General features: G+C 41.9%; 1 protein-coding gene across 1 annotated transcript in view; it reads right to left on the reverse strand.

The window, feature by feature from the left end:
- The window catches only part of LOC109470701, a 102,348-nt gene that overhangs the window by 29,619 nt on the left and 46,512 nt on the right, over positions 1–26,217 (reverse strand). The window contains exons 12-16 of the mRNA XM_019769734.1: positions 22,342–22,761; positions 15,362–15,597; positions 10,439–10,858; positions 5,814–6,491; positions 113–296 (exon numbers count right to left, since the gene is read on the reverse strand). Of these exons, the coding sequence (XP_019625293.1) occupies positions 113–296; positions 5,814–6,491; positions 10,439–10,858; positions 15,362–15,597; positions 22,342–22,761 (1,938 nt within the window). The remainder of the gene's footprint in view (positions 1–112; positions 297–5,813; positions 6,492–10,438; positions 10,859–15,361; positions 15,598–22,341; positions 22,762–26,217) is intronic.

Below are 26,217 nucleotides of genomic sequence, written 5' to 3' on the forward strand. Positions count from 1 at the left end.
ACTGAACTGCCTGCCACACTCCTCACACTTGTATGATTTCTCACATGTGTGAGTCTGCATGTGTTTCTTCAGATTACTTAACTGACTGAACTGCCTGCTGCAGTCCTCACACCTGTAGGGTTTCTCCCCAGTATGAGTCCGCATGTGTGTCTTCAGATCACCCAGTTCACTGAACTGCCTGCTGCACTCCTCACACTTGTAGGGTTTCTCACCTGTATGAGTCCGCATGTGTCTCTTCATATGACCCAGTTGACTGAACTGCCTGCTGCACTCCTCACACCTGTAAGGTTTCTCACCTGTATGAGTCCGCATGTGTTTCTTTAGATGACCAAGCTCTCTGAACTGCCTGCTGCACTCCTCACACTTGTAGGGGTTCTCCCCAGTGTGAGTCCGCATGTGTTTCTTAAGACTACCCAGCCGACTGAACTGCGCGCTGCACTCCTCACACTGGTAGGGTTTCTCCCCTGTGTGAGTCCGCATGTGTTTCTTCAGACTACCCAGCTGACTGAACTGTCTGCTGCACTCCTCACATCTGTACGGTTTCTCACCTGTGTGAGTCCGCATGTGTGCCTTGAGATGACTCAGATAACTGAACTGCTTGCTGCACTCCTCACACCTGTACGTTTTTGTGGCAGATGTCCCATCCGATCCTCTTTTGATGTCATCAGAGCCACCGCTATTTGTTGCCATAGTAACAAAAGCTGAATTCACCTCTGCAGTCCTGGAGTATGAAAATGACATTTAATTTCAACACAGTTTTTCCGTATCTCATCAGGCAAACACTAAAACCGAAGAAACTATCAAGTAGTCTTCAAATTTGTATCGAGAAAAGCAAGGAACTTGGAAAGTTGTTGGTTGCTGGGATAATTTTGACACTATGAGTTTGTTTGAACATTTATCTGTTGTTGCAAAACTTAAATTGGCCTGTTGTGTAGGGTTGAAATTAATGACACTTCTCAAAAAGAAGAGCTATCACTTTTGCAAAAATTATCATCATTGCTTATCCAAAACTTTTCCCCAATACAACATAAAAACACCAGAAGTTCTACTGCAGTTCATAGGAAATCTGTTATATTGCTAAAAACATAATCATTTTATCAGTGGGACAAGATTATACCAAATTTCAAGACAATCCACCCAAATTAAAGCTGCTAAACCACATACATACAAATGCAACAAAATATGCAACATTTTTCTTGGAGAAGTTAATAATATGTCCTTAGGCCACACCAATTTATTTCCTTGGTTAACGGATTCGCCGCTTGCTTTTTTTGCCAAATGAAAATAAAAATAAAAAACGTCATAGTTTAGACCCCACAGACCGGTAATACCCTGAACAGGGAGACCCAATGAAATTGCTGCAGTTGATACCAATGTCGCTAGAGGCGCTCCTGCACACATAGTCACATGACGTAAAGTAGCCAATCGTGAATTGTTTTACTTTCTGACCAATCAGATGCGATGTTCTGGAACCATGTTGGCTCAGTCATTTGTTTTGTTCTGGGAGCCTCATGGCGGACAAAATTTGTGGCGGAAGCTTAAATTGTTTGAGAAAGCTGGAACTTTGGATCAAGGCAGAGTCTAGGTACAGTACATGTAAAATTGAATAAATTTTGTCCCCTTTAAAGTTGTTGTGACTATGAAATTGCTTGTGAGAGTTAACATCCGTGTCATGTTTTAGAGTACATGTGATGATGGTGGAACTTGAAAGTAACATGCTAAAACTTGTTTTCTGCATTTTGCTCGTGTACGAAAAAGATTATCAACCCAATGGTGTGGATAGCAAATAAAACACAATACGGTACATCCTCTCTTGTCTTTTGTTTCTTTCCCAGTATTTTCGTAACTTAATAAGCAGTCTGGATTTCACACTACATGGCTGTATGGCAGGTAGTATCAAATTTTTATTTTTATTTTTTTCCCGCCCGCCCGCTCCATTTTTTTTCTACAAAAATCCGTTAACCAAGAAAATAAATTGGTGTGGCCTTACCTGCAAAATATATTTTACGAAGAGTACTGATGTCTGGATTAAGCCAGGCGATGCCTCACTGTTTGCCTTTCAGCAGGGCAGGCAGCACTACTGGACTATGGAATCCTGTTTCCCTTTCAGCACTACTGGACTATGGAATCCTGTTTCCCTTCAGCACTACTGGACTATGGAATCCTGTTTTCCCTTTCAGCACTACTGGACTATGGAATCCTGTTTTCCTTTTAGCACTACTGGACTATGGAATCCTGTTTCCCTTTCACAGTTTCAGCACTACTGGACTATGGAATCCTGTTTCCCTTTCACAGTTTCAGCACTACTGGACTATGGAATCCTGGTGAAAAGGAAAACAAAAACTGTCATCAGAAAGCCTGCATTTCCGTCAAATATCCCATTAGTCGACAAAGCTTCCTTCTAAATAGTTAATGTATCACCCCTAACTGCCCCTCAATCAATACCGCAACATGTACGAGAGTTAATGAACCTCCCCTGACTCCAGACCTTTCCTCCATGATAGAAACCAGATGTCTGGGCGGGAAGACCGTTACGAGGCACATTTGGGGGTTCTCAGAAAATTCTACCTCAAAACAACTTCCACAGTTCAACCCAAACATTACGCTTTGCATGCAAAATCAACTGTAGATAATAGACAGGCATTTCTATCAGTTGCACAATAAGGTTCAGCACTTCTGTTGTCGTGTTTATTTTCCAATTTTTCAAGAGTCAACATAACCCCCTTTGGACCTTCGTTGAGGTATCAACAACTTTTTCTCAGACAAATTTGGAAACTATCTACGCCATTTTCCACCTACAAGGGCACAACCAAACAAATAAGAAAGTTTGCATGTGTGTGTGCTGCTCTATATAAACTGTTGTTTCTGACAGAAGCTTCTTTACAAACAAGAAACCGTTATAATTTCGAGCTGTATAGAACTTCTCACAAACAAGCGGCACACATGTCGCTAGCGGCTAGCTAGCGAGAGACTCAGAGAGCGTAAAACAAACTTGTACGTGTTATTCTCCTGTCACATCGATAACTGTAGACAAGCTCTTGGTACGTACCTGAGTTGTATGTAGGATGAAATCCCGACGATCTGAACCGAAAAAGGCTCGTAGAAAGACGAGAAACCCTCGATACTTCCTTTCTTCCACACCACGACACGTCTGGTGGACCGAGGCACGGGGTCTTACGGAATGAGCTCCGCGGAGATGGGATTCATAACGAGGTTAAGCGGGATTGTTCTCGTCATCCGCGGAGTTTTTTTCCACCATGAAAAATTGACTCCGAGGTATTGTTTTTGGCATCTGTCTTTGTGTCTGTCTGTGTGTGTTTTTGTGTTTCCGGATATTTGTGGCCAGCATAACTTTTGAACCTTTGGATGGATTGTAATGATATTTGGTATGTGGATAGGTGTTGGGTAGCCAAAGGTCAAGGTCGATTTTGGACTTCCTGGTGGCTGATCTTGGTACAGGAGCAGAACTTCCGGTTTTTGTATCTTTTGTCCTGGACATGCTATGGTCTTGATTTTTGAGTGGTGGATAGCTCTTCCTGCCAGTAATAAGTTAGCCTCCTTCGCAGTCTTGTTGGGCGTGGGCGTAATTTTTTCTCTGAGCCACGCGAGTAATATGCCGCCGCGAGGGACGATTTGCTGCCGAAGGACTTTTGCCACGGAGAGAAGGTTTCCGCGCTCCAACAAGACTGCTTCCAATCGGCGACTAGAAAGGGCTATCAAAAAACACTTAGGAGCGATTGGCATGGATGTGTGAACTTCCCGCAATAAACGCCACCAGTGCAAGGAGGTGTTCACGCCCCATTCCTCGACGAGCCGAAACTTGCAACTTTCTAGCGGTCGCCGATCAACCCGTCGGTAGAACGCCAACCATTCCCGAAAACCGAGCCCTATCCACTCGACAAAATCCCGTAGTCATTGCTGCTACGAAAAACAACTTTAAACAGATCACTACCACAGGAACCCGCAAGCTAAGCGATATTGCTGGGGGACGTGGACAGATAAACAAAGTGCCGCCATGTTGTTTGGTGGCGGGTTGATCTCACTGGTCATAGGAGGGTAACGCACCGCTCCGCAGCAAGTTGTGTAATAAAAAGAATGGCACATTTCACCAGCAAAAATAGTACTGCAAAGTTTGTCTTGGTTTGTTTGCATGGGATGCTTAAATATGCACAGCAATGCCTTTGTTGTAACATTACCAATGTTCAACCTTTCTCTGTTGGAACCTTCCACTATAACGCAAGCTAATAAAACCAACCGTTGACAAAAGGCGAGCGCTCCATGCGTATCTGTGAATTACCCTTGCGCGAACATGTGAATTGGACCTGCGCGAACATGTGAATTGGACCTGCACGAACATGTTAATAGCCTCTATGAAAGGCTGGCTTAATCCGAGGTCCTTTCTAGTCGCCGATTGGAAGCAGTCTTGTTGGAGCGCGGAAACCTTCTCTCCGTGGCAAAAGTCCTTCGGCAGCAAATCGTCCCTCGCGGCGGCATATTACTCGCGTGGCTCAGAGAAAAAATTACGCCCACGCCCAACAAGACTGCGAAGGAGGCTAGTAATAAGTGGTGTGGGTTTGGTCCCCCTAGCAGCTTGTTCTGGAACTTCAGTGAGGTTTCTGGCGAAACCTTTTAGAGCAGATAAATTCACAAAGGAACAATGTATTTTTATGATTTTTGGTATGTGGGTAGCTTAGACAGAGATCTACATTATTAGATGAAAATTATGCAAATGATTTATAAATCATGGTGTTGCAATAGTTTGGACATATTCTTCACATCTGCAACCAGACCAGGGTTATAGACAAACGCATATTTAAAATTCAAAAAGAAAATTTATTTAAAACAAATAAAAACGACTTAAACCAATGCATGGTGGTAACATACCGGTAACCAAAACTGACAACAAGCACTTACTTCGCATATAGATCTATCTACTTAAACTTTAAAGAGTGAATATTAGCTTCTATAACTATAGCTACAATATGTTATGCAGTAGTTTAAAATATCAGTAACAACACTAGTCTTTATCTACCTGCACTTACATGAACTACAGTTAATTCTATCATCTATGGCAACAATTAGTCTGAAACAAGAAAATAAATACTATACTAAAAGAATCTATAAATAAATTAAATATCTAGTTTAACAGAATAAACCATAACATGCTAATATCTATAAAACCAAAACTCTCTTCCTCTATAAAAGAACTTGAAAGAAATAAACTTAGGTTACGGGTTAGTTAGCTTAATATACAATGTTTAACATCCCCTATGCTAAAAGCCTATGCTGTAGACTTTTAACAAGGGGTACTGAAATGTTGTTTGTAGTACATCATAGGTTTTGTTTACCAGTCTGATTCCTCACTTTCACATTAAAGAGAGTTAACAGGATTGTAAATAAAACTTGCTCTTAGTCACAAAGGTGTCTTGTACAACACGAATGTCCTCAATCCAAGTATTTCTTTTTTCCCGTATGGTTTCACATGACCCACCTTCTTTAGGTCATTATGGCCTGCACACAAGTTGAGGTATTCTAAAATCACCAACTTAAGAGTTTGCATGTGTCTCTTGCAATGTATGACCCAGGTGACTGAACAGTTTGCTGAACTCCTCACACTGTTGGAGTTTCTTCCCTGTCAGACTTAGAAAACTAGATATTTCATATGCTCAAAACTCTATTCTCAAAACTGTAAGGTTTTGTACTCCTCAGTCACACCTCTAGGGATTCTTACGAGTGAGTCTGCATGTGTTTCTTCAGGCTACCCAGCTGACTGAATTGTCTGCCACACTCCTCACAACTGTAGGGCTTCTCACCAGTGTGCGTTCGCATATGGTCCTTCAGAGAGCCCAGCCGACTGAACTGCCTGCTGCACTCCTCACACCTGTAGGGTTTCTCCCCTGTGTGAGTCCGCATGTGGGTCTTCAGATCATCCAGCCGACGGAACTGCCTGCTGCACTCCTCACACCTGTAGGGTTTCTCCCCAGTGTGAGTCCGCATGTGGTCTTTCAGACCACCCAGTTCACTGAACTGCTTGCTGCACTCCTCACACTTGTAGGTTTTCTCACCTGTGTGAGTCCGGCTCCGCATGTGTGTTTTCAGACTACCCAGCTGACTGAACTGCCTGCCACACTCCTCACAACTGTAGGGTTTCTCTCCTGTGTGAGTCCGCATGTGTGTCTTCAGATGACCCAGCTGACTGAACTGCTTGCTGCACTCCTCACACTTGTAGGGTTTCTCCTCTGTGTGAGTCCGCATGTGTCTCTTCAGATTACTCAGATCACTGAACTGCCTTCTGCACTCCTCACACTTGTAGGGTTTCTCACCTGTGTGAGTCCGCATGTGGGTCTTGAAATTACCAAGCTGACTGAACTGCTTGCTGCATTTTGCACACCTGTAGGGTTTCTCCCCCGTGTGAGTCCGCATGTGGGTCTTCAGTTTACTCAGCTCACTAAACTGCTTGCTGCATTCCTCACACTTGTAAGGTTTCTCACCTGTATGAGTCCGCATGTGGGACTTCAAATTACTTAGCTGCCTAAACTGATTGCCACACTCCTCACACTTGTAGGGTTTCTCCCCTGTGTGAGTCCGCATGTGTGTCTTCAGACTATCCTGCCGACTGAACTGCTTGCTGCACTCCTCACACTGGTAGGGTTTCTCCCCTGTGTGAGTCCGCATGTGTTTCTTTAGACTATCCAGCCAACTGAACTGCTTGCTGCACTCCTCACATCTGTATGTTTTTGTGGCAGATCTCCCATCCGATCCTTTTTTGATGCCATCAGAGCCATTGCTGTTTGTTGCCATGGTAACAAAAGCTGAATTCACCTCTGTAGTCCTGGAGTATGAAAATGACATTTCATTTCAACACAGTTTCTGCGTATCTTATCAGGCAAACACTAAAACTGAAGAAACTATCAAGTAGTCTTCAAATTTGCATCGAGAAAAGTAAGGATGACTTGGAAAGTTGTTGGTTGCTGGGATAGTTTTGACACTATGAGTTTGTTTGAACATTTATCTGTTGTTGCAAAACTTAAATTGGCCTGTTGTGTAGGGTCGAAATTAATGACACTTCTCAAAAAGAAGAGCTATCACTTTTGCAAAAATTATCATCATTGCTTATCCAGAACTTTTCCCCAATACAACATAAAAACACCAGAAGTTCTACTGCAGTTGCTAGGAAATCTGCCGTATTGCTAAAAACGTAATCATTTTATCAGTGGGACAATATTAGACCAAATTTCATGACAATCCATCCAAAGCCTACTGAGATATGCTGCTAAACCACATACTGTACATAGAAATGTAAGAAACTATACAACCTTTTCTTGGAGAAGTTAATAATATGTCCTTACCTGCAAAATATCTTTTATAAAGAGTGCTGATGTCTGGATTAAGCCAGGCGATGCCTCACTGTTTTCCCTTTCAGCAGGGAATTCAGCACTACTGGACTTTGGAATCCTGTTTTCCTTTCAGCACTACTGGACTATGGAATCCTGTTTTCCTTTCAGCACTACTGGACTATAGAATCCTGTTTTCCTTTCAGCACTACTGGACTATGGAATCCTGTTTTCCTTTCAGCACTACTGGACTATGGAATCCTGTTTCCCTTTCAGCAATACTGGGCTATGGAAGCCTGTTTTCCTTTCAGCACTACTGGACTATGGAATCTTGTTTCCCTTTTCAGCCCTACTGGACTATGGAATCCTGTGGAAAACAAAAAGGTGTGATCAGAAAGCCTGCATTTCCTTCAAATATTCCCTTTTTCGACAAATCTTTCTTCTAAATAGTTAATGTATCACCCCTAACTCCCACTCAATCAATAAGGCAACATGTACGAGAGTTAATGAACCTCCCCTGACTCCAGGTCTTTCCTCCAGGATAGAAACCAGATGTCTGGGCGGGAGGACCGTTGCGAGGCGCAATTGGGGGTTTACAGAAAATTCTATCTAAAAAAAACTTCCACATTTCAACCCCAAAAGTACCATTTGTCTGCAAAATCAACTGTGGATTATAGAAAGACGTTTGTATTATATTTATACAATAAGCAAGCACTTTTGCTGTCGTGTTTGATTTCCAATATTCATGGAGACCGCATAACCCCTTCTAGACCTTCGCTGAGGTGTCAACAACTTTTTCTCAGACAAATTCAGGAAACAATCTACGCCATTTTGCACCTACAAGGGCACAACAAAACCAAAGAAAGTTTGCGTGTGTGTGCTGCTCTATATAAACTCTGTTGTTTCTGACAGAAACTCGTTTACAAACAAGAAACCGTTGCTTTACGAGCTGTATAGAAGACTTCTCACAAGCGGCACACAAGTCGCTGGCGAGGGATACCTCCGCTGGCGGCTAGCTAGTGACAGACTCAGAGAAGGTAAAACGAACTTGTACGTATTATTCTCCCGTCATATCGATAACTGTAGAGTAGACAAGCTCTTGGTACGTACCTGAGTTGTACCTAGGATGAAATCCCGACGATCTGAACCGAAAAAGGCTCGTAGAAAGACGACGAGAAACCCTCAATACTTTCTTCCACACCACGGCACGTCTGGTGGACGGAGACACGGGGGTTAGCGGAATGAGCTCCGCGGAGATGGCGGTTTCTCGTTACACTTTGCTCCGCGGAGTTCGAATTCAGGTGGCAGCTTGCGAAACTTGGTCAACAGATTTCTCCCGGAGACAAGACTGGCGCCAAAGAAGAATGTAAAGCTAGGAAGATTATGTCTCCATGCTCCATTTCATCAGATTATCAAAATTTGAAACAACTTTGAATGACAGGAACTTGATAAGTAGCCTGGGTACCATCCTATTTGTATGCCGGGGCTCCCATACCCCCCCCCCCCCCCTCCTCCAAGAAATATTTCTTACGGGGCAGTATGGGAGCCCAGGCATACAACTAGGATGGCACCCAGGCTACTTGATAAGTCCAAGGGATGTCAACCTTCAACTCTTTGAAATTATTACAGCTACCGCTAGGCGGCGCTCGGTCCAACGGGTGGAATCTTTTTTCTGGGCGTTTATTCTATTTGACTAGACCCTGAATCTCTCTCTCTCTACACACATATATATAAATGCATATATTCACGTTTCAGCAAAGATTGTGAATTTATACATCATGGTTTTTCAATTTTTTACACATATTCTCCACATCTGCATCTGGACCAGACTGATAAACAAATGCATATCTAAATTCAAAAAGAACATTTATTTGTAACAAACGCATGCTAAACACACAACATAATGCATTAGACATGCACTTAATAAGAGTAAATATATAGAGGCTATTACATGTGTCTTTTTAGCTCTATTGCTACATAATGTAATACAGTAGAATATTAGCAAAAAAACTCGAATCTCTATGCAATTATAACTTCATTAACTAATTCTATCATTTATCGCAACCATTAGTCAGAAAAAAAAGAAAAGAAATACGATACTAAATAGACTGATTCTATAAATATCTAGGTTAACAGAATAAACAATAACATGCTCATATTGGATGGGATGGTAATCCATCTATAAAAACAAGAAAACAAATACTATATTAAATAATCTGACCCTAAATATCTAGGTTAACAGTATAAACAACAACATACTAATAATAGTGGATGGTAATCCTATAAAAACAAATCTCTCTTCCGCTATATAAAAAACAATTAAAACAAATTACTAGTAACTTAGGTTAGTTAGGTTGATATACAGTATTTTGCATCCACTGTATCAGTAATATTGTTATGCTATGCTATGGAATGCTACAATTTAGTACAAACCAGATGTACCACATGCAGTCCTATGTTGCCAAGGAACAAAACATTCTATGAAAAACACTAAAGCAACTTTACACAAAGTTTTAAAGTCACTGTTTGTAGTACATCATGAAGATAATACATATATTTTCCTTTGCCAATTGGATGTCTCACTCTCTCAATAAAAATAGTTAACAGGTTGGAAATAAAAACTTGATCTTAGTCTTGTACAACACGAAATGTCCTCAATCTGACTGAGTATTCTTTTGACTTTTTTCCTGTATGGTTTTTCACATGATCAGCCTCTAGGTCTGCACACAAGTTGAGTTATTCCAACATCTCCCACTTAAGAGTTTGCATGTGTCTCCTGTAAGGATCCAGGTGACTGAACAGTCTACTGAACTCCTGACACTGTTGGAGTTTCTTCCCTGTCAGACTTTGCAAGCTGGGTATTTCATAGGACCAGGCTCACAACTCAATCCTCAAAACTGAGGTTTTGTACTCCTCAGTCACACTTTTAGGGTTTCTCACAAGTGAGTCCGCATGTGTTTCTTCAGACTACCTTGCTGACTGAACTGCCTGCTGCACTTCTCACGCCTGTAGGGTTTCTCCCGTGTGAGTCCGCATGTGAGTCTTCAGATTACTCAGCTGACTGAACTGCCTGCCACACTCCTCACACCCGTAAGGTTTCTCACCTGTGTGAGTCCGCATGTGTCTCTTCAGATTACCCAGATCACTGAACTGCCTGCTACACTCCTCACACCTGTAGGGTTTCTCACCTGTGTGAGTCTGTATGTGAGTTTTAAGACTACCCAGCTGACTGAACTGCCTGCCACACTCATCACACCTGTAGGGTTTCTCCCCAGTATGAGTCCGCATGTGTGTCTTTAGATCACGCAGCTGACTGAACTGTCTACTGCATTCCTCACACTTGTAGGGTTTCTCCCCTGTATGAGTTCGCATGTGAGACTTCAGATGAGCCAGCTGACAGAACTGCCAGCTGCACTCCTCACACCTGTAGGGCTTCTCACCTGTGTGAGTCCGCATGTGTGCCTTGAGATTACCCAGCTGACTGAACTGCCTGCTGCACTCCTCACACCTGTACGGCTTCTCACCTGTATGAGTCCGCATGTGATTTTCCAGATGACCCAGCTGACTGAACTGCTTGCTGCACTCCTCACACCTGTACGTTTTTGTGGCAGATCTCCCATCCGATCCAATTTTGATGCAATCAGAGCCACAGCTGTTTGTTGCCATGGTAACAAAAAATCCGAGTTTACACAGTCAGGTCTTGAGCTGCTACACCAGAGTACTGATGTCTGGAAGAATACAGGCGAAGCCTCACTGTTTTCCCTTTCAGCACTACTGGACTATGGAATCCTGTTTTCCTTTCAGCACTACTGGACTATGGAATCCTGTTTTCCTTTCAGCACTACTGGACTATGGAATCCTGTTTTACCTTTCAGCACTACTGGACTATGTAATCCTGTTTCCCTTTCAGCACTACTGGACTATGAATCCTGTTTTCCCTTTCAGCACACTACTGGACTATGGTAATCCTGTTTTCCCTTTCAGCACTACTGGACTATGGAATCCTGTTTTCCCCTTCAGCACTACTGGACCATGGAATCCTATTTCCCTTTCAGCACTACTGGACTATGGAATCCTATTTCCCTTTCAGCACTACTGGACTATGGAATCCTGTTTCCCTTTCAGCACTACTGGACTATGGAATCCTGTTTTCCTTTCAGCACTACTGGACTATGGAATCCTGTTTTCCCTTTCAGCACTACTGGACTATGGAATCCTGTTTTCCCTTTCAGCACTACTGGACTTTGGAATCCTGTTTTCCCTTTTTTCAGCACTACTGGACTACGGAATCCTGTGGAAAACAAAAAGGTGCAATCAGAAGCCAGCATTTCCTTCAAATATCCCCTCAGTCGACAAACCTTACTTCTAAATAGTTAATGTATCACCCCTAACTCCCACTCAATCAATAACGCAACTTGTATGAGAGTTAATGAACCTCCCCTAACTCCAGACCTTTCCTCCATGATAGAAACCAGATGTCTGGGTGGGAAGACCGTTCGAGGCACATTTAGGGGTTTACTGAATATTCTATTTCAAAAGAACTTCCAAATTTCAACCCAAAAATTACACTTTGTTTGCAAAATCAACTATCATATGGAGTATAGAAATAGGTTTATATTATATTAGTACAATAAGCAAGCACAAACAGTCCTGTTTGATTTCCAATATTTAAGGAGACCGCATAACCCCTTCTTGACCTTCGCTACGGTGTCAACAACTTTTTCTCAGACAAATTTGTAAACGATCTAAGCCATTTCTGCACCTACAAGGGCACAACAAAACCAAATAAAGTTTGCATGTGTGTGTGTGCTGCTCTATATAAACTGTTGTTTCTGACAGAAACTTGTTTACAAACAAGAAACCATTACTTTTCGATCAGCATAGAACTTCTCACAAGCGGCACACACGTCGCTAGCGGCTAGCTAGTGACAGACTCAGACAGCGTAAAACCATCATCTCCGTTACTGCCTAGCCCTACCATGTAGGATTATTGGCAGCCGTTACGCATTGATTAGTTACAATTGTGATCCAGTACATAAAACAAGGTAAAACAAGGATAAATGAGAAGGGAACATAAGACAACTGATTTTGTGTGTGCTAAAGACGGGACAAGTGCATTAGTGCGTTAGTAATATTTACATATATACAAGACATGATGGGGTGGCTCAATGCAGCAGGGTCCTCGCCAGTTCAGATTTGAACTGGGCAAGAGACCCCGCCTCCGCCGCACCAGGCTCAAGTTCATTCCATTCCCTGATGGTGCGGGGGAAGAACGAGAGCCTGTAGAAGTTGGTTCTGCTCGCGATGGCCTGCAATGTTTGAGTGTGATTGATGCGACGGGAGCATCGAGCCACCGGGACAATCCTGGTTGAGTGTGGGACGGAGACAGCGTTATGTATGATCTTATAAAGCATGACCTGGCGGGCGATCTTCCGGCGTACTTCCAGAGACTGCCAGCCCAGGTTTTGCAACATAGATGAAACAGAACTTGTACGTCTGTAGTCACTGCAGACAAAACGGGCAGCTCTACGCTGGACCATCTCCACCCTACTCACCTGGTCCTTGGTGTGGGGATCCCAGACACTACAGCCGTACTCTAAGGAGGGTCTTACAAGAGCCATGTAAGCTCTCTCCTTTGCCGCATTGCTTGAGATTCGTAGGCAGCGTCTCAGCATTCCTAAGGTTCTGTTTGCTTTTGCTGTAACTAGATCGACATGTCTGCCCCAGGTCAAGTTTGAGGAGATGGAAACACCGAGATATTTGGTGGTACTTACCTTGGTTAAAACGTGGTCATGGAGGGAATAGGGGAACGTTATTGGGTTCCTAGAAGAGGGGACGGTCATCACTTCACATTTAGATGGGTTGAAGGCCATCAACCACTCCTTCTCCCAACTACAAATACTATCGATGTCATGCTGCAGTCTTTTACAGTCGTCTTCTTCCTTGATACTCATTTGCAAGATGCAATCGTCGGCGAAGAGCCTGACTTTAGCATGTGCAGCGTATTTAGGAAGGTCATTGATGTATGCTAGAAAGAGAAACAAACTTGTACGTGTTATTCTCCTGTCACATCGATAACTGTAGAGTAGACAAGCTCTTGGTACGTACCTGAGTTGTATGTAGGATGAAATCCCGACGATCTGAACCGAAAAATGCTCGTAGAAAGACGACGAGAAACCCTCGATACTTTCTTCCACACCACAAGATCCCACAACACGTCTGGTGGACGGAGACACGGGGGTTAGCGGAATGAGCTCCGCGGAAATGGGGTTCATAATGAGGCGGTTTCATTTTACACTTTGCTCCGCGGAGTTGGAATTCTTGTGGCAGCTGGCGAAACTTGGTCAACAGATTTCTTTCGACAAGACTGGAGCCAAAGAAGACTGTAAAGCTAGGAAGATTGGGTCTCCATGCTTCATTTCATCAGATTATCAAAATTTGAAACAACTTTGAATGACAGGAGCTTGATAAGTCCAAGGGTTGTCAACCTTCAACTCTGTGCAAGCCTTGCGATATATAGGGGCAATTTTTACAGATACCGCTAGGCGGCGATTGGGCCATCGGAGCGAATCTCTTTTACGCTGGGCTGTCAATCTATTTGACTAGACCCTGCTGAATATCCAGTTACTCATTTTGCGGTTCTGTCCTTTATATATATATTCAAATTTCAACAAAGATTATGAATTTATAGATCAGGGTTTTTCAACACATATTCTTCACATCTGCAACTGGACCGGTGTTATAAACAAACGCATATCTAAACTTCATAAAGAACATTTATTCGCAACAAACACATGTTAAACAGACAACATAATGCTTTATATATGTACTTTAATAAGAGTAAATATTAGGCCCTATATAGAGGCTATTACATGTGTCTTTTTAGCTACATAATGTAATACAGTTAGAATATCAGCAAAAAACTCCAATCTCTATGCACTTATAACTGCATGCACTAATTCTATCATCTATCGCAACCATTAGTCAGAAACAAGAAAACAAATACGATACTGAATAAACTGATTCTATAAATATGTAGGTTAACAGAATAAACAGTAACATGCCAATATTGAATGGGATGGTAAGCCATCTATAAAAACAAGAAAACAAATACTATATTAAATAATCTGACCCTAAATATCTAGGTTAACAGTATAAACAACAACATACTAATACATGTAGTAGATGGTAATCCTATAAAATCAAATCTCTCTTCCTCTATATAAAAAAAAATTAAAATAAAACAAATTACTAGTAACTTAGGTTAGTTAGCTTGATATACAGTATTTCATCTCCCCTGTATCAGTAATATTGCTATGCTATGCTATGGAAAGCTTCAAACCACATGAAGTCCAACATTTCAAAGGAACAAAACATTCTATGAAAGACACTAAAGAAAAACTTTACACAAAGTTTTAAAGTCACTGTTTGTAGTACATCATGAAGAGCTAAATACATGGCTTTTCCTTTATTGATTTACCAGGTTTTTTTTTTTATTATTTACTTCAGATTCATCTCAAAACAAGGCTCGTGAGAGCCACTTACATGTTTTGGGTTACAGTGATGACTGCGTGGTCAGATATTTGCTCACTTTCACATCAAAGAGAGTTAACTGGCTATTTCATAGGACCAGGCTGCAGTGATGACTGCGTGGTCAGACATTTGTTCACTTTCACATCAAAGAGAGTTAACTGGATATTTCATAGGACCAGGCTCACAACTCAATCCACAAAACTGTGAGGTTTTGTACTGCCCCAGTCACCCCTAGGGTTCTCACAGGTGTGTCCGCATGTGTCTCTTCAGATGACCCGACTGACTGAACTGCTTGCTGCACTCCTCACACCTGTAGGGTTTCTCCCCTGTGTGAGTCCGCATGTGGGTCTTTAGACTACCCAAGGCACTGAACTGCCTGCTGCATTCCTCACATCTGTAGGGTTTCTCCCCTGTGTGAGTCCGCATGTGGGTCTTGAGACTATAGAGATGACTGAACTGCCTGCTGCACTGCTCACACTTGTAAGGTTTCTCACCTGTGTGAGTCAGCATGTGGGTCTTGAGATTACACAGCTTTCTGAACTGCCTGCTGCACTCCTCACACCTGTAGGGTTTCTCCCCTGTGTGAGTCCGCATGTGTGTCTTGAGATTACCCAGATGACTGAACTGCCTGCTGCACTCCTCACACTTGTAGGGTTTCTCACCTGTGTGAGTCTGCATGTGTGTCTTGAGATTACACAGCTGACTGAACTGCCTGCTGCACTCCTCACATCTGTAGGGTTTCTCCCCTGTGTGAGTCCGTAAGTGTGCCTTGAGTTTACCCAGCTTACTGAACTGCTTGCTGCACTCCTCACATTTGTACGTTTTTGTGGCAGATCTCCCATCCGATCCTCCTTTGATGCCATCAGAGCCACAGCTGTTTGTTGCCATGGTAACTAAAATCCGAGTTTACACAGTCAAGTTTTGAGCTGCTACACCAGAGTACTGCAGATGTCTGGAAGAACACAGGTGAAGCCTCACTGTTTTCCCTTTCAGCACTAGTACTGGACTATGGAATCCTGTTTTCCTTTCAGCACTACTGGACTATGGAATCCTGTTTTCCTTTCAGCACTACTGGACTATGGAATCCTGTTTTCCCTTTCAGCACTACTGGACTATGGAATCCTGTTTTCCCTTTCAGCACTACTGGACTATGGAATCCTGTTTTCCCTTTCAGCACTACTGGACTATGGAATCCTGCTTTCCCTTTCAGCACTACTGGACTATGGAATCCTGTGGAAAACAAAAACATGTGTTCAGAAAGCCTGCATTTCCTTCAAATATTCCCTTTTTCGACAAATCTTTCTTCTAAATAGTTAATGTATCACCCCTAACTCCCCCTCAATCAATACCGCAACATGTACGAGAGTTAATGGACCTCCCCTGACTCCAGACCTTTCCTCCATGATAGAAACCAGATGTCTGGGCGGGAAGACCGTTACGAGGCACATTTGGGGGTTTACAGAATATTCTATCTCAAAAGAACTCCCAAATTTCAACCCCCAAATTACGCTTTGTTTGCACCTACAAGGGCACAACAAAACAAAAGAAAGTTTGCGTGTGTGTGCTGCTCTATATAAACTCTGTTGTTTGTGACAGAAACTTGTTTACCAACAAGAAACCGTTGCTTTTCGAGCTGTATTATAGAACTTCTCACAAGCGACACACACGTCGCTAGCGGCTAGCTAGTGAGAGACTCAGAGAGCGTAAAACAAACTTGTACGTGTTATTTTCCCGTCATTTCGATAACTGTAGAGTAGACAAGCTCTGTACGTACGTACCTGAGTTGTATCTAGGATGATATTCCGACGATCTGAACCGAAAAAGGCTCGTAGAAAGACGACGAGAAACCCTCGATACTTTCTTCCACCCCACGACACGTCTGGTGGACGGAGACACGGGGGCTAGCGGAATGAGCTCCGCGGAGATGGGATTCACAATGAGGCAGAGCGGAGGCGGTTTCTTGTTACACTTTGCTCCGCGGAGTTCGAATTCTTGTGGCAGCTTGGGAAACTTGGACAACAGATTTCTTTCGACAAGACTGGAGCCAAAGAAGACTGTAAAGCTAGGAAGATTATGTCTCCATGCTCCATTTCAGATTATCAAAATTTGAAACAACTTTGAATGACAGGAGCTTGATAAGTCCAAGGGGTGTCAGCCTTCAACTCCGCGCAAGCCTTGCGATATAGGGGCAATTATTACAGCTACCGCTAGGCGGCGCTCGGGCCAACGGGGCGAATATTTTTTTCTGTGCTTTTTATTCTATTTGACTAGACCCTGAATCTTAAGTTACTCATTTAATGGTTTTGTAGTTTATATATATTCAAATTTCAACAAAGATTATGAAATCATAAATCACAGTGTTTCAATATTTTGCACATATTCTTCACATCTGCAACCGGACCAGAGTTATAAACAAACGAATATCTAAAATTCAAAAAGAACATTTATTTGCAACAAACGCATGTTATACACACAACATAATGCATTAGATATGCACTTTAATAAGAGTAAATATTAGGCCCTATATAGAGGCTATTACATGTGTCTGTTAGCTCTATTGCTACATACTAGTAATGTAATACAGTAGAATATCAGCAAAAAACCTACAATCTCTATGCCATTATAACTGCATCCACTGATTCTGTCATCTATGGTAACCATTAGTCAGAAACAAGAAAAAAAATTCTGGACTAAATAAAGTGATTCTATAAATATCTAGGTTAACAGAATAGACAATAACATGCTAATATTGGATGGTAATCCATCTATAAAACCAAGAAAACAAATACTATATTAAATAATCTGACCCTAAATATCTAGGTTAACAGTATAAACAACAACATACTAATAGTGGATGGTAATCCTATAAAAACAAATATCTCTTCCGCTATATAAAAAAAACTGAAAACAAATTAACTGAGGTTAGTTAGTTTGATATACAGTATTTTGCATCCCCTGTATCAGTAATATTGTTATGCTATGCTATGGAATACTACAAACCAAATGTACCACATGAAGTCCAACATTTCAAAGGAACAAAACATTCTATGAAAGACACTAAACCAAACTTTACACACAGTTTTAAAGTCACTGTTTGTAGTACATCATGAAGAGCTAACACATAGATGTTCCTTTGCCAGTTGGATTTCTCACTCTCTCAATAAAGAGAGTTAACAGGTTGGAAATAATCCTTGATCTTAGTCTTGAACAACATCAAATGTCCTCAATCTGACTGAGTATTCTTTTGACTTTTTCCTGTATGGTTTTTCACATGATCAGCCTTCTCTAGGTCTGCACACAAGTTGAGTTATTCCAAAACCTCCCACCTTGAGTTTGCATGTGTCTATTGCAATGACCCAGGTGACTGAACAGTTTGCTGAACTCCTAACACTGTTAGAGTTTCTTCCCTGCCAGACTATGCAAGCTGGGTATTTCATAGGACCAGGCTCACAACTCAATCCTCAAAACTGTGAGGTTTTGTACTCCTTAGTCACACTTGTTGGGTTTCTCACAGGTGAGTCTGCATGTGTCTCTTCAGACTACCCAGCTGACTGAACTGCCTGCTGCAATCCCCACACATGTAGGGTTTCTCTCCTATGTGAGTCCGCATGTGAGCCTTCAGACTATCCAGCCGACCAAACTGCCTGCTGCACTCCTCACACTTGTAGGGTTTCTCTCCTGTGTGAGTCCGCATGTGTTTCTTAAGACTACACAAGACACTGAACTGCCTGCTGCACTCCTCACACCTGTAGATTTCTCACCTGTGTGAGTCCGCATGTGAGTCCTGAGATGACCGATCTCTCTAAACTGCCTGCTGCACTCCTCACACTTGTAGGGTTTCTCACCTGTGTGAGTCCGCATGTGTCTCTTCACATTGGCCAGCTCACTGAACTGTCTGCTGCACTCGTCACACTTGTAAGGTTTCTCCCCTGTGTGAGTCCGCATGTGATTCTCCAGATGACCCAGCCGAATGAACTGCTTGCTGCACTCCTCACATCTGTACATTTTTGTGGCAGATCTCCCATCCGATCCTCCTTTGATTCCATCAGCGCCATCGCTGTTTGTTGCCATGGTAACAAAAGCTGAACTCACCTCTGCAGTCCTGGAGTGTGAAGATGAACAACATTCACATTGTAATTCCAAAAGTTTTTGTCTACTCTCTGGTCATCATGCTGACCATACAAACACTAAAGCTGCAGAAACTACCAAACAGTCCTTAAAATTTGGATACCAGAAAGCAAGGATTACTGTTTCTGTTTCTTTGTTTAAACCTAGACCTTACATGCAAAATTTAAATTGACCTGTTCTACTGAAATACCTAGGGAATCTTGAATACCTAGGGAATCTGCCAACTGCTTTTAAAATCATTGTTTTCAATGGGACAATGATTATACCAAATTTCATGACAATCCATCCAATGCCCCTTGAGATATGCTGCTAAACTACTGTCATACAACTACTGTCATACATGAACATAGAAACACATTTTAAAACTTTCTTGGAAAAGTTAATAATAATATTAATAATATTGTCTTACCTGCAAAATATCTTTTACACAGTCAAGTCCTTAAGTGCTTCACCTGAGAGTACTGATCTCTGGAACAACACAGATGAAGTCTCACTGTTTTTCCTTTCAGCAGGGCAGGCAGCACTATACTGGACTATGGAATCCTGTTTCCCTTTCTGCACTAACGTTACTGGACTATGGAATCCTGTGGAAGACAAAAACATGTGATCAGAAAAGCCTGTATGATCCTGTATTTTCGTTAAATATTCCCTCTTTCGACAAAGCGTCCTTCTAAATAGTTAATGTATCAACCCCAACTCCCCCTCAATCAATAACGCCACATGTACGAGAGTTAGTGAACCTCCCCTTACTCCAGACCTTTCCTCCATGACAGAAACCAGATGTCTGGGCGGGAAGACCGTTACGAGGTACATTTGGGGTTTACACAATATTTTACCTCGAAAAAAGCTTCTAAATTTCTACCCCAAAATTACTTCTAGTCTACAAAATTGAATGTGGATTCCAAGACCGGCATTTTTGTCACTTGTACTATATGCAAGCACTTCTGTTGTTGTGTTTTATTTCTAATTTTTAAGGAGTCGACATAACCCCTTCTAGACCTTCGCTGAGGTGTCAACAACATTTTCTCACACATGAATTGTTACACCTAGAACACTCTGTAGACAACAACATAAATGTGCGTACGTGTGCTGCTCTAAATACACTGTTAGGTTGCTGCTGACAGAAACTTGTTTTCATACAAGAAATCGTTGCTTTTCGATCAGTATAGAACTTCTCACAAGCGGCACACACGTCGCTAGCGGCTAGCTAGTTACAGACTCACAGAGCGTAAAACAAACTTTTACGTGTTATTCTCTCATCACATCGATAACTGTAGAGTAGACAAGCTCTTGGTACGTACCTGAGTTGTATGTAGGACGAAATTCCGACGATCTGAACCGAAAAAGGCTCGTACAAAGACGACGAGAAACCCTCGGTACTTCCTTCCACACCACGTCACGTCTGGTGGACGGAGACACGGGGGTTAGCGGAATGAGCTCCGCGGAGACGGTTTCTCGTTACACTTTGCTCCGCGGAGTTTGAATTTATGTGGCAGCTTGCGAAACTTGGTCAACAGATTTCTCTCGGAGACAAGACTGGAGCATAAGAAGACTGTAAAGCTAGGAAGATTTTGTCTCCATGCTCCATTAAAGATTATCAAAATTTGAAACAACTTTGAATGACAGGAGCTTGATAAGTAGCCTGGGTACCATCCTATTTGTATGCCGGGGCTGCCATACTCCCCCCCCCTCCTAAGAAATTTTTCTTAGGGGGCCGTATAACCCAATATACTACTTGATAAGTCCAAGGAATGTCAACCTTCAACTCTGTGCAAGCCTTGCGATATAGGGGCAATTATTACAGCTACTGCTAGGCGGCGCTCGGGCCAACAGGGCGATTTTTTTTCTGGGCTTTTATTCTATTTGACTAGAACCTGAATCTCAAGTTACTAATTTGGCGGTTCTGTCGTTTATATATATTCAAATTTCAACAAAGATTGTGAATTCATGAATCACGGTGTTTCAATGTTTTGCATCTATTCTTCACATCTGTAATCAGATCAGAGTTAGAAACAAACGCATATTCAAAACTTAAAAAAAGAACATTTATTTTCAACAAATGAAAACGTTGAACAAACCCATGTTCACATAACAAAAGATCAAAAGGCTACCTACCTTATATACATTATACATGTACTTGAAGAGTACATATTAGTCCCTATAAGAACTACCTGTTAGTTCTATTGCTACAAAATGTAATACAGTAGAATATCAGCAACAAACCTTTTCCTATACACTTACAACTACATGAACCAATTCTATAATCTATCGCAACCATTAGTCAGAAACAAGAGATCAAATACTGGACTAAATAAACTGATTCTATAAATATCTAGGTTAACAGAATAAAATTTAACATGCTAATATTGGATGGTAATCCTTCTATAAAAACAAAACTCTCTACCTCTGTAACAAAAGAACTTAACAAAAATAAACTTGGGTTATTTAGCTCTATATACAGTACATGTATTTCACAATCCCTGTATCAGCTAAGTTATGCTATGCTATGGAATGCTACCAACCAGATGTACCACATGCAGTCCTATGTATGAAAGGAACAAAACATTCTATGAAAGACACTAAAGCAAAGTTTACACAAATTTTTAAAGTCACTGTTTGTAGTACATCATGAAGAGCTAATACCTACATTGTAGATGTTCCTTTACCAGTTTGATTCCTCACTCTCTCAATAAAGAGAGTTAACAGGTTGGAAATAAAAACTTGATCTTAGTCTTAGTAAAGCAAACTTTACACACAGTTTTAAGGTCACCGTTTGTAGTACATCATGAAGAGATATCATAATACATAGATGTTCCTTTACCAGTTGGATTCCTCACTATCTCAATAAAGAGAGTTAACAGGTTTGAAATAAAAACTTGATCTTAGTCTTGTACAACACCAAATGTCCTCAATCTAACTGAGTATTCCTTTAACTTTTTTCCTGTCTGTTTTTTCACATGATCAGCCTTCTCTACGTCTGCACACAAGTTGAATTATTCCAAAATCTCCCACCTTGAGTTTGCATGTGTCGCAATGTATGACCGAGGTTACTGAACAGTTTGCTGAACTCCTGACACTGTTGGAGTTTCTTCCCTGTCAGACTTTCTAAACTGGATATTTCAGAGGACCAGTCTCACAACTCAATCCGCAAAACTGAGGTTTTGTACTCCTCAGTCACACCTGTAGGGTTTCTCACAGGTGTGTCCACATGTGTCTCTTCAGATGACCCGAATGACTGAACTGCTTGCTGCACTCCTCACACTTGTAGGGTTTCTCCCCTGTGTGAGTCCGCATGTGGGTCTTCAGATCATCCAGCCGACAGAACTGCCTGCTGCACTCCTCACACTTGTAGGGTTTCTCACCTGTGTGAGTCCGCATGTGAGTTTTAAGACTACCCAGCAGACTGAACTGCTTGCTGCATTCCTCACACCTGTAAGGTTTCTCCCCTGTGTGAGTCCGCATGTGTAACTTGAGACTACAGAGATGACTGAACTGCCTGCTGCACTCCTCACACCTGTAGGGTTTCTCCCCTGTATGAGTCCGCATGTGTTTCTTCAGATCACCCAGCCGACTGAACTGCCTGCCACACTCCTCACACTTGTAGGGCCTCTCTCCTGTGTGAGTCCGCATGTGAATCTTTAAATTACACAGATCACTGAACTGCCTGCTGCACTCCTCACACATGTAGGGTTTCTCCTCTGTGTGAGTCTGCATGTGTCTCTTAAGATGACCCCGATAACTGAACTGCCTGCTGCACTCCTCACACCTGTAGGGTTTCTCCCCTGTGTGAGTCCGCATGTGTGCCTTGAGATTACCCAGCTTACTGAACTGCTTACTGCACTCCTCACACTTGTAGGGCTTCTCACCTGTGTGAGTCCGCATGTGTGTCTTCAGATGACTCAGATAACCGAACTGCTTGCTGCACTCCTCACATCTGTACGTTTTTGTGGCAGATCTCCCATCCGAACCTTTTTTGATGCCATCAGAGCGACCGGTGTTTGTTGCCATGGTAACAAAAGCTGAATTCACCTCTGTAGTCCTGGAGGATGAAGATAACATTTAATTTCTGTATGAGCCGCATTTTATCAGGAAAGCACTAAAAGTGAATTATTATTGAACAGCCTTTTAATTTGCATAGAGAAAAGCAAGGATTACTTGGAAAGTTGTTGGTTGCTGAGATAGTTCTACTGCAGTTCCTTGGAAATCTGCCATATTGCTAAAACATGATTTTTTCAGTTGGACAACATTATACCAAATTTCATGACAATCCATCCAAAGCCTCTTGAGATGTGCTGCGAAACCACATACATTCAAATGCAACCAAACATGAATTTCTTAGAAAAGTTAACAATATGTTCTAACCTTCAAAATATCACGGTCAAGTCTTGAGCTGCTAAACCAGAGTACTGATGTCTGGAAGAACACAGGTGAAGCCTCACTGTTTTCCTTTCAGCACTACTGGACTATGGCCTGTGGAAAACAAAAACGTAATCAGAAGGCATGCATATCGTTCAAAATTCCCTCAGTCGACAAAGCTTCCTTCTAAATTGCTAATGTATCACTATCACCTCTACCCCCACCCCCAACGCCACGAGAGTTAATGAACCTCCCCTGACTCAAGACCTTTCCTCCATGATCAGGTCCCTGCTCCATGATAGAAACCAGATGTCTGGGCGGAAGGCCATTACGAGGCACATTTGGGGGTTTACAGAATATTCTATCTCAAAGAACTTCCATATTTCAACCCCAAAATTACCACTTGTCTGCAAAATCAACTGTGGATTATAGAAAGTCGTTTTTATTATATTTTGTACAATAAGCAAGCACTCTTGTTGTCGTGTTTGATTTCCAATATTTAAGGAGACAGCATAACCCCTTCTAGACCTTCACCGAGGTGTCAACAACTTTTTCTCAGACAAATTTTGAAACGATCTACGCCATTTTTACACCTACAAGGGCACAACAAAACAAATAAGAAAGTTTGCGTACGTGTGCTGCTCTACATAAACTCTGTTGTTTCTGACAGAAACGTCTTTTCATACAAGAAACCGTTGCTTTTCGAGCAGTATAGAACTTGTCACAAGCGGCACACGCGTCGCTAGCGGCTAGCTAGTGAGAGACTCAGAGAGCGTAAAACAAACTTGTACGTGTTATTTTCCTGTCACTTCGATGACTGTAGAGTAGACAAGCTCTTGGTACGTACCTGAGTTGTATGTAGGATGAAATCCCGACGATCTGAACCGAAAAAGGCTCGTAGAAAGACGACGAGAAACACTCGATACTTTCCTCCACACCACGACACGTCTGGTGGACGGAGACACGGGGGTTAGCGGAATGAGCTCCGCGGAGATGGGATTCATAATAAGGCAGAGCGGAGGCGGTTTCTTGTTACACTTTGCTCCGCGGAGTTTGAATTCACGTGGCAGCTTGCGAAACTTGGTCAAGAGATTTCTTTCGACAAGACTGGAGCATAAGAAGACAGTAAAGCTAGGAAGATTATGTCTCCATGCTCCATTTCAGATGATCAAAATTTGAAACAACTTTGAATGACAGGAGCTTGATTGAGATGTAGGCCTTCCAACCTGTGCATGTTTTGCAATATCACAGCTACCGCTAGGCGGCGCTGGGGCCTACGGGGCGAATCTTTGTACGCTGGGATTTTATTCTATTTGACTCGAACCTGAATTTGAAGTAACTCATTTAGCGGTTCTGTAGTTATATACATATTCAAATTTCAAAGATTATGAATTTATGGATCGTGGTGTTTCAATATTTTGCACTTATTCTTCACATATGCAACCAGACCAGTGTTATAAACAACACATATCTAAAATTCAAAAAGAACATTTATCTCTGACAAACGAAAACGTTGAACAAACCCATGTTCACATAACAAAAGCTCAAAAGGCCACCTACCTTATATACATTATACATGTACTTGAAGAGTAACTATCAGGCTCTATAATATCTACCTGTTAGTTCTATTGCAACAAAATGTAATACAGTAGAATATCAGCAACAAACTTCTTTCCATGCACTTACAACTGCATCCACTAATTCTATCATCTATTGAAACAAGATAACAAATACTGGACTAATTAACTGATTCTATAAATATCTACCTTAACCGACTAAAATCTAACATGCTAATATTGGATAGTAATCCTTCTATAAAAACAAAACTCTCTACCCCTATAACAAAAGAATGTTCAACAAATGAACTTAGGTTAGTTAGCTTGATATACAATATATTTTGCATTCTATATCCTATATCAGTAAAGTTGTTGCTGCTATGCATTGGAATGCTACAAACCAGATGTACCTGTAATGGAGTCTAATGTTTCCAAGAAACAAAACATCGTGTAAAAGATACTCAAGGAAAATTTACATACACCTTTTAAGCCACTGTTTGTAGTCGTCTATACTATTGTTCTAGAAGAGCTAACTACATGGATTTATGTTGAACAGTTTGATTCCACACTTTCACATTAAAGAGAGTTAACATATTATCATAGTGTTTTATACAACAGATGTCCCCAATCCTAGTATTTTTTGTTTTTCATATATGGTAATGGTATCACATGGTCCACCTTCTCTATGTGACTGGTGTGTCTACAACTTGGGTTATTCTAAATTATTCATTTGAGAGTTCGCAATAACCAAGATGACTGAACAGTTTGCTGCACTCCTCACACTGTTGGAGTTTCTTCCCGGTCAGACTTTGAAAACTGGATATTTCAAAGGACCAGGCTCACAACTCGATCCTCAAAACTGTGAGGTTTTGTTCTCCTCAGTCACACCTGTAGGGTTTCTTACAAGTGAGTCCGCATGTGTCTCTTCAGACTACCCAGCTGACTGAACTGTCTGCTGCACTCGTCACATCTGTAGGGTTTCTCCCCTGTGTGAGTCCGCATGTGAGCCTTCAGACTATCCAGACGACCAAACTGCTTGCTGCATTCCTCACACCTGTAGGGTTTCTCCGCTGTGTGAGTCTGCATGTGTTTATTCAGAGTACCAAGCTGACTGAACTGCTTGCTGCATTTTGCACACTTGTAGGGTTTCTCCCCCGTGTGAGTCCGCATGTGGCTCTTCAGTTTACTCAGCTCACTAAACTGCTTGCTGCACTCCTCACACTTGTAAGGTTTCTCACCTGTATGAGTCCGCATGTGGGACTTCAAATTACTTAGCTGCCTAAACTGATTGCCACACTCCTCACACTTGT

This window comes from Branchiostoma belcheri, unplaced genomic scaffold (genome assembly GCF_001625305.1).
Source record: "Branchiostoma belcheri isolate BF01 breed outbred unplaced genomic scaffold, Haploidv18h27 scaffold23, whole genome shotgun sequence".
Taxonomy (NCBI): domain Eukaryota; kingdom Metazoa; phylum Chordata; class Leptocardii; order Amphioxiformes; family Branchiostomatidae; genus Branchiostoma; species Branchiostoma belcheri.